At 33.8% G+C, this 17,410-nt stretch overlaps 1 protein-coding gene across 2 annotated transcripts; it reads right to left on the reverse strand.

The window, feature by feature from the left end:
* Positions 1-5,232: 5,232 nt before the first annotated feature.
* Positions 5,233-8,345, reverse strand: LOC124846721 (UPSTREAM OF FLC protein (DUF966)). 2 transcript variants are annotated; one of them, XM_088103378.1, is made up of 6 exons: positions 8,149-8,345; positions 6,930-7,201; positions 6,719-6,788; positions 6,519-6,631; positions 5,742-6,429; positions 5,233-5,669 (listed from the first exon to the last, which is right to left on the reverse strand). In XM_088103378.1, exons 2-6 carry the CDS (start codon positions 7,132-7,134, stop codon positions 5,528-5,530), a joined length of 1,218 nt encoding a protein of 405 aa, XP_087959504.1. In that variant the 5' UTR covers positions 7,135-7,201; positions 8,149-8,345; the 3' UTR covers positions 5,233-5,527. The 2 variants fall into 2 exon arrangements, with proteins under 2 accessions (XP_087959504.1, XP_087959503.1); XM_088103377.1 differs by having other exon boundaries at positions 5,234-5,669; positions 6,930-7,893.
* Between the last annotated feature and the right edge of the window lie 9,065 nt (positions 8,346-17,410).

Raw genomic sequence — 17,410 nt, forward strand, 5'->3', positions numbered from 1 at the left:
GTGGTCGGCTCGGCTTGGGTGGTCGGTCGACCTGGTAGGTAGGCGGCATGATGGGCGGTCGGCCTAATAATCAGCCGCTCGGTCAGCCTTATTTGAGGACTGCCTAGTTCGGTGGTGCGGGGAGATCGATCGGTAAGCGATGGAGCACGGAGACCAAACAGTGTCGGTCGGTGCATGAGGGAGTAGGGAGACCGTACGGAACACCAACCCCCTAAGCCCGAGCATGATGTTAATCTGCGAAGGGGTTCTGTACATGGCCTTCCCGGAAAGGGCGGGTTCTCTGGTTGGCTTTTGTCTGTCTTCTTTGTTCTTGATTAAGATGACTGGCCGGAAGACCGAAGCGGGTCGTGCCCTTTGCCGATCGAGTCGGGATAGGCTACCTGTGAAACATGGTTTGAGAAGTACCCGAGACTAAGGTATGGCCGAACGGTTGAGGCCACGTGAGGCCGAGGAGTTGAGGCCAATGCAAGGTCGAACGATTAGAGCCTTAGGAGGCCGAGAAATTGAGGGTACTGAAAGGTCGAACGAGTTAGGCCATCTGAGACTGAAAAGTTGAGGCCTATGTGAGTCGAATGGTGACGCTGGTTCATCTGCTGAACGTGTCGTTCCCCAACTTGGGTTTTATCTGGAATCGGGTGGCAGTGGTTCTGTAATGAACTCGACGTTCACCGCCTGGCCAAATTGACAGTGGATCCTTTAGGAACTCGTCGTCCATCAATGTGGCTTTTATCTGGAGTCGGGCGGCAGTGGTTCTTTATGAAATCGCTGTTCACCGCGCGGTTAAGTTCACGGTTCACTAAAGAACTCGCTCCTTTGGCTCCGAGCGACAGTGGTTCTTTATGAACTCGCCATTCACTGCCCGGTTAAGTTTACGGTTCACTAAAGAACTCGCTCCTTTGGCTCCGGGCGGTTGTGGTTCTTTATGAACTCGCCGTTCACCGCCCGGTTAAGTTGATGGTTCACTAAAGAACTCGCTCCTGTGAGGCCATGGACGACCGAGCAATTGAGGCCAAATGGCCGAATGTTTGATGCCAAATTTTGGCTAAGTACTTGTGAGGCCATGGACGACCGAGCAGTTGACGTCGAAGGGCCGAATGTTTGATGCCAAATTTTGGCTAAGTACCTGTGAGGCCATGGACGGCCAAATGGTTGATGCCAAATTTTGGCTAAGTACCTGTGAGGTCATGGACAACCGAACAACTGAGGTTGAATGGCCGAATGGTTGATGCCAAATTTTGGCTAAGTACTTGTGAGACCATGGACGGCCGAGCAGTTGAGGCCGAAGGGCCGAACGTTTGATGCCAAATTTTGGTTAAGTACATGTGAGGCCATGGACGGCCGAGCAGTTGAGGCTGACTGGCCGAATACCTGTGAGGTCGGACGGTCGAGTTCCTGTGAGACCGAATGGCCGAGTAATGGAGGCCAAATGGCGAAGGATTGAGGCCGGATGGCCGGGAGGTCGAGGTCGAACGCTGAGCATTTGAGGTTCTTTAAAGCACCACTTATTGGTTCCTTATGTCTACAATGGGGAATACTTGCTCAACCCCACAGTGGGCGCCAAAATGTTTCGGATATAGGGTTGATGTCCTATACTCAAGACACTCAAGATTGTGTGGATGGTCGGACGGACCTTGAAGACTAGGCGAACCTTCCAGACCGAACGGGCCAAACATTATTGAAGATCGAACGGGCGAGGCTCAAGGCGGACGGACGCTGCTCCATGCACTAGGTTGAAGACCGATCAGATGTTTCTCCATGGACTCCAGGTGGTTGTCCTCCTCTTTCTCCAAGTCGGGCGGGCGGGCACCTGTCAAAGGCACTACGACGCTCAAGTTAGTAATGTAACCGAGTGGTAAGTAATGCATGTATATAGTGCATCGTATCCCTAAAGTCATACCTGAGACCTTTATTTATACTAGTTGTAATGTGTTTTTACCTTTTACCGGTCTAATGACGACCCAATCACACCTTAACCTTCATCAGGGACTTAATGAGTAATTATCGTTTATAATCTAATTGTGTGGTCGGCTCGGCCTAGGTGGCCGATCAGCCTGGTAGGTGGGCGGCTTATGGACGGTCGGCCTAATAATGAGCCGTTTGGTTGGCCTTGTCTGAAGACTGCCTAATCCGGTATTCGATAAGCGATAGAGCATGGATACCGAACAGTGCCGGTCGATGCATGAGAGTGCAGGGAGACCGTACAGAACATTTATATTTTAAAAATTTGTTCAGCAAAAGAAATCTTTAAATTTAAATCGTGGAGGCAAGAGTTATATGTATAATTCGTCTTGTCTTGTGTATGTAAGATACTTTACCATGATGAGTATTTGTCATTCATGTACTATATCATTGAATAAAATCAGTAATCGTAAAAATTTATTATGTTAAATTGATTCTATCAAAATAATTAAAATATTATGAAGCTATTTAAACATTTAAATAATTTATCGATAAGTAAATTACAGATGAAAAAATGGAAACTTTTCCCAGAAAACCATCTGCTAAAAATTTACAAACACAAAACTCTCTGAAATTTAATTAAAGAACCAGGAAGAGTTTGTGAAGCAGGTCAAAATTCGGTTCTTGATAACGGAATACGGACTCTTTTTGAATAACATTTGATTAATAAAAATTAAATTACTAATACATTTATGATAACATTTTAGTTAATTAGTTTCAAAAGTGTAATATTTAAAATTAAATAATATATTTTTAATTCTTTAAATTTTAGTCCTTTTTTTCTCTTTCAGTTAGGAACGACAATTAATCATACACTCTATATTCCGGCTTTAATTTTGCATTTAAATTTTCTTTCACAATTATTTTTTTTTCATGATTAAGAATGGACAATGAGTTCCCTTCCTTACTTTTACCATTTATTTCTAAATTTTTTAAATAATATTTAGTTTGTTTATTTTTTTAAGTTTAGTTGTTTATTCTTTTAAGTTTAATTGTTTAATTGATCCTGTGTAGCGTGTTTATTCAGCTCCACTTTTAAAAGAATGTTAACTTTATTTACATGTACATCAATCAAATTTATTCCATTAATTTTATAGAAACATAATTAACTGTGTAATGATATGGCAAAAAAAGTATGGTAACATATAAATACTTGATCGTAATTAGATCTATTATAATCAAAAGTTTATAAAAAAACTTATAAATACAAATGAAATATATGAATATATGTTAATTAAAATTTTTAAGGCACATTTATCACATCATTCATTATTAAATTATTTGGATATTGAATTAACTTAAACATCAAAATACATATCAATTAAATAACAAAAAAAAGTAAAAAAGACAACTTGAAAGAAACACTACACCCAACACATGTTACTTTCTTTTTTTTTATTATTTTAACTTCTCTTTTATGTATATAAATTACTCTATATATTAATATTGAGAAATATGTTTTTCACTTATTTCAATTATTATTTTATTATTTAACATTTATGTACCCACCTCGCATATTTTTAACTCCATAAAAAATTGGATCAAACTTTAAAATCCCTGTCAACTATTAATTGCTACAAGTATACTCTATTTTGCTTACACATTAAAGTCTTTTGAAATTATTTTTACCTTATATCTTCTATATGTACCAAAATTATAACTTCTTCTGTATATGTCATCATTCACCATGACAAGGAGATCACCAAGTCTTTTAATCAAGAGATGATGTTTCATTGAAAAGAACCATCATTAGAAGATACAAAAGACAAAATAACACAATTAATCTATCATTCTCCAGCTGTGTTTTGTCATAAGGTACTTAATTACATGACAACATAATTATGAAAAGAAGAAAACATAGGTGGTGTCTTCAACACTTCCAACTCACTTTGATACTTTTAAACCATCAAAGTTTGATACACTATTCTTGAATCCTACAAACTCACTTTTGATTTCAGACACCCTCTCCCACAAAATTAACTACATTAAAACTCATTACAACCACACAAAATTATTTTTCATCTTATACATTACAAAAAAATATGTGTCAACCCGGGTCAGGACAATCTACCACTATTAGATAAATTAATATTTTTAGCTTGTAAGCCAGTTTGATATCCTCCTTAATAATTTGAAGATGCTCGTGTAGATTAAAATTAACTACACCTTTTTTAATTTTGCATCTAAACTAATATTCACACGTTATTATTTGATTTTGACAGTGATACATCTGAACTTTAAACTTAATTCAATTATAAGGAATTAGTTTATAAGATACAATTTACATTAATTTATATATTTTAAACTGATTTTATTTTTAATTAATGTGAGACTTTCAACAAAATAATATAAATTTCGAATAAGAAAAATTTTAAATTAAAAAAGGTGTAATTTATAAAAAAAATCACAATTAAACTAAATAAAATATAAACAATTATGCAAAGTTCCAAAAATTTGACTTTGTAAGTTAATTAAGATTACAAAGCAGAACAAGTTTTCATATATCTAAGTTTAATGATACGAATACTTCAATTTAAAATCAAATGTACAACAAAATAAAATACACTCTACCCATCACAAGAAAAAAGCTTATTTAAGAAATTCTTTTAACCAATTACTTTAATAAAACTAAAATTAAGTTTTTTTTCAAAAAAAAAATGTAAAAAGTACAAGTTATTAAATTAATCATCACAGTGTTTCAATTTTCATTTCATGTTACGTTTCATATTTTTGCATTCCTATATATTATAATTTAAAAATTAAGACCGTTGAATTTACAAAAAAGAAAAACTGAAAAATAAAGACACACAAACCGACATTCAACGTACTAATTTACTAGTAAATTATTAATGATTTTCTAATGAATTAAAGCATAGAGTATCAGACTTTTAAAACCAATTAATTGAAATTTAATCATAAATAAACTATCAATTTTATATAAATAAAAATAGTTTATTTTTTATAGAATTTACTCTTTTTAAATCAGAATTCGTTGGCGTAAAAGTTGAATTTTGACAATTTTAAGAAAAAGTACGTTTCTGTAATTAAATTTGAAAATTGTTTGGTTTCATAATCTTTTGGCAAATGGTTTCTTGAGGAAAAAAAAAGGAAAAACTTCTGTATAGCATATTCACAATTACCACTTTTACACTGCAACGTCACTCTTACAAGTTTCAAAGACGTCAACAAAATATAAAGGAAAAGAGTTGAATAATGGAAAGTGGAGTTTCATCCCCACTCCAAATATTATATCTATCTATATATAAATAATAAAAGCTGGATTTTAAAAATCCTATTTCTTTCCCTTTCCTTATCGAAGAAAGCATAAAAGTTGATGTCAGGGTGATGGTGTGGGTGATACGAGGTGAAAGACCAACGTGTTTATGGTTTCTACTTTCTACGACATTATTATTTTATGTGTGAGCCTAATAATATGCAGCAACAGTTGGTAGCAGAAGAACAGTGATTAGAGGGAATTAAAAAGTGAAAACAAATTAATGATGCAGGCAATCAGCCCTTAATCCCTAATTAAATGCTCTACTTAACGATATAGATTCATGTCACCACATCATTTCCTACCACTATTCTGTTTCGGAGATTTCATCAGAGGGATGCATTTCTCTTTCACTCCTCCACCCTTCACCACCCTCTCCTCCTCCTCCTCCACCACCACTTTCGCCTTCACCTCTTCCATCCCAAGCCTACTTCTCCTGCAAACAACAATGACCAAATAAGTTCATTAATTAAAATTAAACAAAACTAAAGCAAAGTAAAAACCAAACCTTTCTTCGTTGTAGGAATTGGACTTCTTCAGCACAGGCTCATCCTGGAACGCTACTCGGTTCGCTTTCATTGACTCTACCAAGCTTCCACTGAAGTACTCCTTCTCATCTGCCTGCAAATTCCCCAACATCCTCGGATTCTCCGACACGCAATTCACTATCTCACTATCACCCTCTTCCCAAAACAAACTCTTCTTCTCCCTTTCCCTCTCTTTGGTCCCCACATCGCTCAGCCGCGGCCCCTGCTTCCCCTTCAACTCCGTCCCTGCGCTCCCACACGCTATCAGTTGCAGCAGAACGGAGTAACGGCTCGATACAGACCCATCCCCATCCTCCCTCCGCTTCACCTTCTCACTCCGCGCGTCACCCTCACCGCCTGCCAAATTCTTATCATTGTCGTTCTTTGTTTTCGCACCAACACCCACCTTCGTTGTGTTCCCGTTGTTATTCTCCTCTTCGTAAACCAGTTCCTCCGTGGACACGCCTCTGGAGCAACGCGAGTGTGGGGTAGTGGTGGAACTCGTGTAGCTTGTTTTCTCTCCCTCCTCGTAATCCTCGTACTCCTCACGCTCCTTCTGCTGCGGCTTGTTGCACACACCCAACGCCTTGCTCCTTGAATCGTAACTATAGCTGTAGTTTCCATCTCCCTGCTGATGGATTCCCTGTTTGTTGCTCACATTGAACCTCTCTGAACCGTCGATAAATATCCAGTCAAAACTGTTATAATCAATCTTCAACACAGACAAATTAAATGAAAAAAAAGAGACTATTAATTACCAGAGCATCCTTCGACGAGCTCAGATCCTTTGAGCACGTATTCGCCTCCTTCTGCGGGATGTATTATATCCTTCAGAGCCAAGTCGTACCACACATAACCGCTCTTGTAGTTTCTGAATTTGCCAAATTAAAAAGTAACCTTTTTATCGGAACGTGTGTTTGTAGAACGAGAATCAAATCGATTCAATGCAAGGCTATACCTTTTACTAGACCATGAATATTGCAAAGGCATGCCACTCCCACGGAGAGCCATGAGCCGATCGAAGACATCTTTATAGAAACAAATGTAAACAACCAAACGAGCGAATCAAGTTATGGTAGTGCAAGAAAATAAAGAACAGTGTAGCCATATAAGATAAAAAAAAAGTTAACCAGGAAGTTTTCCTTTTTTGTGTTGATGCATGCGTGTACCTTTTAAACGGAGAGGTTGATTAGGCAAAAGGGTGACCTCCATGAAATGGGGGTGCTCCAAAAGGCCGTTTCGGGAGAGGTAGTACACGACTTGAACTTTTCTGGATGGTTTCACTTTATGCTTCAACCTGCATATTTTGGCACGGTCTGGGCTGGTCTCTCTGTTGCCACCTCTTTGTGAACGAACATTAACATTAACGTCCATGCTCCAAGTTGCTTTTGATAAGGGTGGCTAGCGGAGGAATGAAGGTACCCAGCAGGCCCCAGAAACTCTTAATGCTCGCACCAGAATGAAAGTGAACGACAAAGGGCCAGCGAAAGAGAGTGAGTGGGAGTGCGTTATTAATGTTGCATTGCATGGATAAGAAAAACTCATTTGCAAAGTTCGTACCAGTTTTTAATAATGCGACAATTATAATGCGACGTCGAATTTACAAAGTAGAAATTAAGCATTTTATGTTTTTGGTTGATAAAATAAAAGATGAATTGTTATGGCTGGGTAGCAGCATGGCATTTAATATTAGTTTACATATATCATAGCGTTGGGGATGAGGCAGTCTATATAGTGCATAGACCTTAAAAAAAGCGTGAAATCAGGATGGTACATGTGGATGCAGAGAAAGATTCCCTTAAAAAAGGAGCGTTAAATGGAAAGAAAGAAAGACACAAAGGGAGAAGGAGGAGTGGGTGAAAAGAAAACAAAAGAGGGTAGAAGGGAAGGGAAAGGGCGAAGGACAAGGTGATGGTCTCAATCAACTTCCTATAATAAATGAATTTAATTTTGACTTTACCCTCTCTCTGTTCCTGATTTGAGACAACAGTCACCTTTGCCAGGCATTGCCTAGTAAGGACAACTTTTTCCCATTTTCACTTCACACATCCTTTCGTTGACGCATTTTTACTTTTATCACTTTCTCTCGTCTTTTTATCTACCTCCACTTTCCACTCTCCATTGCTTCCCCCACTGGTAGGGAGGGGACACCACAGCCAAGACAAGAAAAATACCACAATTAAATATATATATATAACAAATTTTCTCTCACATGCATTTTATCAAACACTCACCGCTCACAGTTGTTCCCTTCTCTAAACTGTTCGCTCTTTATGAAAACATGGTTTCAAAAAAACTACTTTACATGCCTCTGTACTTTCAAAGGAAAATCTTTTACATTCAGACTTATGTATATTTATAAGTACAGCAAACTTATATTTGTCATACCTCTCCTTTCTTCACTTTTTTTTTTCAACTCTTGCAGCCGTAGAAACGCAGTTACTGCAGTCTGCGCTTTGCACAGCTTTGCATGCAATTTTTGGGAGAAAGCAAGAAGAATTTTGGTCTCAGCACGGATGCTTTTCGAATTTTTGGGTTGATGATTATTAACAAGAAACGAATCATGGAATTGATGAATACGTGGAATGATTTTGAAGTGATACATATTTATATCACAATCATTAGAGTCAATTACATTAATATAGCCAATTTTTCATGCAGTAGACCGTATCTTTTTTATTATTACTATTATAATAAGTAATGTTTTGTTTGGTTTTGGAAGAAAAATAAAGAGATTAGCAGGTGAAATGGAATTTGAGAACATCATTGTCACCCTCTTAATAAAATCCATGATCCTTTGGACAGATAGAAGTTCAGAATATAATTTTGGCATTTTCTTACTCCCTAACCAGCTTTATTGTCTATAGAAATAATATTTTTTTGGTAAATAGTAGTGATTTAATAACTGTTTATGTAAAAACACTACCATGTCTACTAATAAATGTTTTTTTATATCGAATTCAATAATCTAACATAAAAATAGAGAACATATCTTCTGTGTGTCACATAAACAATAATATTAATAAAGTTGATAAAAGAAAAGCTCAAACCGTTATTTTTAGAATTAATTTCTGAAACTTTTTAAATTCTAAAAATGATTTAGAAAAATAATTTATATTGTTTTTTAAAGCTGACGGTAACATCCCAATAAATAGTAATTACCATTAATTAGAACTAATCACATTTACAGAGTTAAACAGTGCAGTCTTAACTAAAATCAGCTAATTAAAAGCCGAACGTACAAAATATACGGGAAATCAAAATCTATATACACAATTCCAAGTTCTGGACGAACGGCTCTCCAAAACTAATAAACCGAACGTCCCAAAATACAGAAACACTAATAGCTACAACTGGATGAGCGCTCTACTGCTCAGCTTTAACTTCAACTTCTACCAGGTTGACATCCTCCAAATTTTCTTCTTCTAGCATCTCTTCAAGTGGCACCTCTCCATCTGCTCACATCCACAACGGATGATCATTGCATTGACAAGACGGACGCACATAACCAGTAGACAACACAAGGAATTGCAAGGGTAAGCTTAGGTAATTTAATTCATACAATCAACATATTTCAACATACACAATCAATCATACATTTCATACAGCAATAGGTATATATCCAAGCATATAATAACTCATTCAAACTCTCATAATTAACGACTGTCCGGACTGTATGAAGCCATGTATCTACAGGCGTTCTTGCACCCGGGTGGTGTGGTAACTGGGAAACACTCAACAGCTGCCACCCGAGGTTAACCCTATCAGTCCAAAGTACTCAGTAGGACTAGGGCCTCCTGCCATTCCCACTCATGACCTACTCCCCTCTACATGAGGACGAGCACTCACGGAATATCAGGATGAACAGCCATCAGCAGCTTTACCATGGTCATACTACATAACTTAACACATTCAGATCATATAGACGTTCCTCCTTGGAACGTTCGTTCAAATTCCACTTTCAATATTTCACTTAAAATAACGTTCGCACATCTTAACCATTTCTATTATTCACATTTTCATTCTTTGTTCCACTTCCATAAAATAACGAACGTTCATCCTTTAATAAATAAGGACGAACGTATTACAGTACATTGACTACACGTTTCTGAACAAAAGAAACGAACCCTTGTCCCATAACGGACGTTAAGAGTATTTAAATAAGTTAAATGAATTGATTCCAAAAGATTTGAATAATACTTAGAGAAATTTTAAGTATAAAGACTCTAGGTCGAAGGAAAAGGATAAAGACATTACCAAATTATTTATATAAACAACATAGTATGATTTAATTCAGAAGACAAAACTGTCAGGCAATGACCGAACGTCAATTAATAATTTGGACGTACGCTATTTACGTTCGCTCATGAATCAATGATAAGGACGAGCGTTCAAGTATAAACCGTACACAGCTTAGGACGAACGCTAGGTGAATGACCGAGCATTAAAAATAGAACGAACGCTCATTTCGAACGAACGTTCGGTATCAAACCGAACGCTAATTAGGACGAACGCTCAATCTAAGACCGAGAGCTCATTTGGACGAACGCTCAGTATAAGACTAAGCGCTACCTATGACGAACGCTGGAATATAAAACCGAGCGTTACTAAAATACTTAAATTTATTTCAATCGTTGGACACGCTAGGCTGAGCCGAACGCTCAAACCTAACCGTTCACTCAAAGGACGTTCGCTCTTCATCAGGATCCTTTCCGAATGAAAGAATTCTTATTCTAAGTCCTTTTCAAGGGAAACCGAACGGTATAAGACCGTTCGATGACGAGCGTACATTATCAAGCAGAGAATATGATATTTTCCAGATTTTTCATTTTACAATAACTTTACAGTTTTCATACGATTCATAACTGATAATTTCTCTCCACCATAAATCTCATACATTACAAAATTCATATTATCATCCCAAACCATACAGAAATTTAATCATATTCCAATTCATACGTTTCATTCTCAGCATACAGTTCAAACAATATTCATCATATACATCCAGTGCAACCATGCTCGTTCATGCATACTTAAACATCAAATATTTCATGCATTTCAGACATCCAGTACACTTCATTGCTTTCATACACATCAAACAAGTATTAAATTAAATTACTAAAGCTTCCCTTACCTGGTCTAGCAGTGAACTCCCTAAGCGAACGCTTGTTAACTTGCCCAAATACAATTTCCTACCCGCAACGAGCTTCTCAAATGTTTCACTAACTCTAACCAAAAGAAACGTAGGAGAACTTAGTGTATAAACCAACATGCAGCTGTATCAGGGTCCGCATGCAACTCAGAAAAGGGTTTTTAGGGTTTGAGAGCTTACCGGTTCAGATCTCAGTTCTGTTTGGTTCAGAACGATGCTCACGGTGCAGGGAATGTTTCTACGGTATCTGAAATGGGATCGGAGGAAATGATGGTGAGTTATCTTAGAGAGAAGATGAAAGGTTTTAGAGAGAGGTTGGAGAAGAGAAATGGCCAGAGTTTCGTGAGGAAGAAGGTGAATGCATGGAATGAAGTGAAGTGTTTTCAGAGAAATCATTTTTCTCTCCCACGTCAAACGGAGGTGCACTCCCGTGTTGCCACTTGGTTCCCACTACAGCTTTTAGAAGCTTCTAACGTGACAGATGGCATCCAGTGCCTGCAGAGAGTGGAAGCGTTTTCCTTCTTACGCAGGACGAACGCCACTCTCCACACGCCACTTGTTTTCCACTATCAAATTCCAAACTTTCAATCGTGACACTTGGCAAACGCATGCAGAGTGAGTGTGAGTGTGTTTTGACGTGGCACGGTGCATTAAATGGTGATCAGAGTGTGGATTTGAGAGTGTTAATTAATCAGGGTTTCACACTGACAATAAGAATTGTCTGAAGTTAGGGAGATAAAAACAGTTTAAATCACAAAATAATAAATAGTATTTCAAAGAATTCTGTTCTAGTGCAAAAATAGAAATTATAGAAATATTGTACGAAGTCTGAAAAATACGGGTATACATAATTTGCTTAATTACAAGATTAAATATGTTTCAAGTATTTATATATCATGAAGTTAGAATTTATTATTGTTCCAAACTTTAATGTACTATAGTTATAAACTTAAAAAATAATAGATATAATTTTTTTTAATGTATCAAAATGGTATAAACAACTGATACTTTATATTAAAATGCGTTTGACAAAATTTCAATAAAATTAGATTAAAAAGACATTTGTTTATTTTTAAAGTTTAGGAACTAACCTGTATCAAAGTTTTATATAATGATAAATTCAAATTTTGCGTCAAAGTTTAGTAACTAAAAACACATTTAATCCTTGTCATTATTATAACAATGATTTATGATGTTATTATTCTAATAGTTTTTTTAAGCATGTGTCAACTTTTGATAATATCTTTCTTACTAAAGATGACAAGGATGAGTTTCATTAACCCATACTCATTCTCAAAGAAAAAAATTCATCCTCATCTTCGTATCCATACATAAAGAGTATAATATATTCATCACACCTTCGTTTCCATCTGGTAACAAGTATATTCGTATTCACTTTCTTATTATTTCAATATTGATTAATTAAGTTTTATAAAAAGATATAAAAAACCACTTACAAATAAAATATGATATTATTAAATATTTAATATCAAATGAACATATTATTGTTTTTTTAATATCAAATATTTTATAAAAAAAATTATAATTGTATAAATTTCAAATTAGAATATCAAATAAGATTTGATGAGAATCAAAACATTTATTAAACTTATAAACATAAATGAAATAAAGTTGATAAATTTTAAAAAAATTATAAAATAAAACAACTATCCAAGTTTTAAAATATTTTAAATTTATCTTTACTTCTTTTCTTTATATTCTAATGAAATCTTTTTTATGCACCAATAAATATTATAATACATCCCTTGAACGAAATCATACACAAAAAATATTGAACTAATAATAGTAATTGAAAGTTAGCATAATTATTTTAATTTCAATCTATGTTGGATATATAGCGATAAACAATATTCATGAAAACTACATTAAATTATTGTATTATAGTAAATAAAATGGTTTTATACAATATTTGCAGTGATAAAATTAACTTATGATAACGAGTTAGAAATAAGAATAATTATATAAAAAATCATCAAAATAATATTCTAAAACATAAGATAAACAACAAATAAAAATATTAAAAGGAAGTTAAAATGATTAAATTTGGTAATAATTTGATATGTTATTTGACGAAATTGCACAAAGAAAACCAAGTGTATAGTTAACGACACAAGGGTTTGTGCAATTAAATATTTGAAATTGAGAGTCAAATATTTTTATTATAACAAGGAAGAAAATACCTTAAAAGATGTACATGAACTTTATGAATATAAAACAAATTAAATAATTAGTAAAAAAAGAAAAAAAATGTGTAGGTAAAGATAAAGAAAGGTTAACATTCCTTATATTACCTAATAAATTGAATATTTTAATAATTTAAACTGATTAAGATTACTATTAGAGTATCTTATCTCCATATCTAAATAAAAAAATTGAATAATGCTTATACATATATCCGTACACAATCAATTCAAAAATTTCTAAAACAAATTCCACCAATATCCATTAAAACATGTTTATTTGTCAAAGCTATTTCCTATACACTTTTGTTTAAACAATGATTTTGGAAAGTTTGGAATCTTATACAACATTCAGGGTAAGCATAATTAGACTAAATTTGCACATTTGGAGAATTACTTATAATTGTTACGAAGAATGTTTAAAAAATGACCGATTAAACATAAGATTTTGACTTGTCAACTTTAGGAACTCGTTGAACTTCAAAGTTTTTATAGATGACTAGTCATTGTAAAATGCAAATTTAATATGAAATGCTCTGGATTGTGTATGACTAGAATAGGTATATGCTTAATTTTTTTTCTCTTTCCGTTTCATAATTGCATCATGATACGCTTTAAAAAGTGTCCTTTTATCAACTCGAATTAAGCAATAAATAACTATTTATTTAAAAAGTGTCAATACTTATAATGGGAAAAAAAATATTCATATGGTTTATTTGTTATTATTCTTGAAACATATTCCTTGTTTAGTTGAAGCTAAACTAAAATGCGAGAAGATAAATAAGTTTAATATTATATTCCTTCCTTTTGTTTGGTTCACATGAAAATGAGAAGAAACATTTTGGTGGCACCCATCATAAATTTTTTGTTCTTTTCAAATTAGAAAAACAATTATTATAAAATGATAGGTAAAACAGCATCCTCTCTTCGATCTAAACTCTCTAAATTTACGGGTATTAATACCATTTAAGTATATATTTTACCCATTTAAAATTAATATGTTTTTTCTTACCAACCAGAAATCCAAAAATTTTCTGTTTTTCTTTCCTTCTCCTTTCTTTTCTAAAGGAAGCAGAGAACCAGGACTTTATTGTCTTGGACCAGGCATTCCGTTTCATTGTCACTCTTCCCCTAAACATTTATTCAAAATTTTCATAAATTCAACCTAAAATTTTATTCAAGATTATCATAAATTCAAAACCAATTAAATATTGTCATTAACTGGATCATTTAAATTATTGTAAACTTTCTTTTACATAAATCTTACGAATGGAAACATCCTTTTATTTTTTAAATCTTAAATCCTCAAACCCTAATTACATGTATTCTACAAATTTTTCGAGTCTTTAATACCTTGATGGCTATTTAATTCAGTAATAAGTAAAAAAAAAACTTAGCATTAAGTGCTTAAAAAGGGAATTATCTTTATTCTATATGCCTATAGTTCATCTTCCATTGAAACATTGATGAACACACTATATTTAAAAAAAAATAAAAAAAATCCTAAAACATGACATTTTAAAATGGAAATCATTATTTCATTCAACAGAATAAAAAACCCTAATTGAATCGACCTGCAACGATCACAACTAACGTATACAAAACACATTATGAGTAACGGATGGCTCCAGGAGATGAGTTGCAGCTTCGCAGTTGCAAACAGTTTAGGTGAAGCCGACGAAGCAAGTGCCAAAATGGTCCTTCCATCCCGTGACATGGATAGAGAAAAAACAGTTGTGATCAACAGAAGATTACAGATGGAAGAAAAAAGAAGAATGTTTGGTATGTTTTTTAATTTGTAATAAGATCAGAGAGAAAGTTTGTGTTAATATTTAGTTAAAGGTGAAAAGGAGAAAGAAAAAATATAATGATAGTGTTGTGGTGAGTGGAGAGGTTGGTTGCAGGCGGGTGCATTAATGAATGGAGGAGGAGGAGGAGGAAAAGCGAAAGACAGTGCAGAGAGTTTCAGAAGGTTGGTTTAGGTAGAAAGAGATATTTGATATGTATTGCATGTTGGGTCCTGGAAGCTCCTGTGCCTGTTGCTGTGGCTGTGCTGGATTCTATTGGATCCATGCATGCATCATCGCTACACCACGTGAAACAGTTCTCGTCAGAACATAAACACCCTTTTCTGCCTCTTTGCTTCGTCTACCAGATAGATCCTGCCCCCCACTACGCCTCTCTTTCTTTTCTACGCGCATTTCTAAATCTATCAATTTCAAAATTCTAATTACTTTATTATCTATAATCTTCTTTATATTCTCACATAATCATAGTGCTCACTTTTTCCCCTACGACGTCAATAAATACATTTACTATTTTACTTCAAAATATATATACCTCAGAAAAAACAAATCATGTTGACTCGACAACGGTAATTTCTTGTACACTTATAACGGTCACAACTGACTGTAACTTGTTGCCATGTAGATGAAGATCAATTTTGCATGATGAAATATTGCTTTGTTTCAAGCCAAGTTTGGAATTTTTCTCACAAACAACAGTTTTACAATGCCACTTTATAAAATGATGTAGCCAAAACAGTGCTCTACGTCATGTAAAAGGCTCATAAAAACATTACAAGTTGAGTTCTCAATCGTTGTCCTTTTTCATATATTTGAAATAAAATCTCGTTAAACTAGTAATAATAACAAAAGATATCAACTCGTCATCACAAAAGATGTCAAAAGAGTTAAAATAAGTGAACTGTAGTTCACCGTAAATTTGAGAAGGGTTAAGTTAGAATTTTTTTTTTTCGATGTAGACAAATAAACTTGGTTTATTTGATCCATATGATATAAATAAATTGAGTTGAGTTGGAATCGTAATCAATTTTTATAAAATCAATTTAAACATAGAGACGGTTCCTATTTATTTATTATATAATATAGTTTTATTTTCATGATTTCTAATTAAATTTATAACAAACAACTTAAGTTATTGGTACGGTTGTTCATTATATATATAACAGAACGTACTTGTCTCATCTATTGTTTTAAATTGATCATTAACATTAATTATCAACTTTAATACTACTTATGATTCTTTTTGAGGAAGGACCATTAAAGAAATACAACAATAATAAAACATGAGTGCAGCCCATATAAGAGATATTCATGCAATTTTCAATCCAAAATAAGATAACGAGTGTATGAATCTTGATTCAACTTTCTTACTTTTATACCATGTGAGGCCTAGATTCATACATGAATCTTATAACATAATTTTTTTATTAAAATATTGTTTATTTTTTAGATTATTTATCACAATAAAGATCGTTATCATGAGTTTTATTGAATATCATACGTCAATTACAAATAAAGTTAGAATATATAATATACAAATATGCTTACAACATCAATTAAGTTAGTTTTGTATAATTATAAATTAGAGATGAAAACACGTTTAATAAAAAGTTCAACTTATTTATATATTTTCATTAAAAATTATTTAAGTTGAAGAAAGGAATCCAAAAGTTATAAAAATTGGTTATGAATAAACTCAATTCAACTTATTTCAAACCTTTTAGATCAAATAAACCAAGTTTATTTTCACCTATATTAAAAAAAGTCAACTTAACCCAACTACGTGTCTAAACTCAATACGACTCTAATCTTAACATTTAAAACTCCCTTGCTCTTTTAGGCGCGTTTGAAAAGTGTAATAAGTGAGTGTCATCAATAGGTGTCTCTGTGCATTTTGTTTTATATGACATTGTGATTTTTTTATTATGGGATTTTGTTAAAGAATATTAACTATAATGTTATTTTTAGTCTTTAATGGGATTATTGTCAATGACAATGATTTTTGGAGCATCATATATAGAGATGAATGCAAACCTTTTTTTTGTCTGTATATATTATTTTATGTATGGGTTGAAGAAATCCAATTGTCTTTATTTAATATATTTGTTTTTTAATAAAAAATAAAGTACTCAAATATATAGTTCATACATTTAAACACATTTTGACATCAATTACTAAGAAGCTAGTAATACTTTACGCAGGTCATTGGTTTTGAAACGCAGTACCTAACATGTGTTCTGTTGTGTTATTTAGGCTTAGGCTTGGTTTTGTTATGCTCTATGCTCGGCCTTGAGTTTTTCATTTTTGGGTCTTTTTTCTGGTTGGCCCATTCACTGCAAAATCAAATGCGTGACTACGTACTACTGTTTGGGGGCGTTTGAATACGCGCAGGCCCAAACAGCAACTCGCATTTAGTAAAACAAAAATCGGACAATAAAAAAAACGAAGAAGAAAAAAATGCGTAAGCAGTGATTAAAATTTGTTCGATTTAT

Source organism: Vigna umbellata, chromosome 1, assembly GCF_029865625.1.
Source record: "Vigna umbellata cultivar VRB3 chromosome 1, Vumbellata_1.0, whole genome shotgun sequence".
NCBI lineage: Eukaryota > Viridiplantae > Streptophyta > Magnoliopsida > Fabales > Fabaceae > Vigna > Vigna umbellata.

What these genes read in the sequence shown, in the direction of transcription:
- LOC124846721 (XM_088103378.1), bottom strand. Translation starts at nt 7,134, where the DNA reads ATGGACGTTAATGTTAATGTTCGTTCACAAAGAGGTGGCAACAGAGAG. An exon ending in TCAACCTCTCCGTTTAAAAG is followed by an intron (nt 6,789 to 6,929) that starts GTACACGCATGC and finishes GTTTCTATAAAG; the next exon opens with ATGTCTTCGATCGGCTCATG. An exon ending in AATTCCTACAACGAAGAAAG is followed by an intron (nt 5,670 to 5,741) that starts GTTTGGTTTTTA and finishes TGTTGTTTGCAG; the next exon opens with GAGAAGTAGGCTTGGGATGG.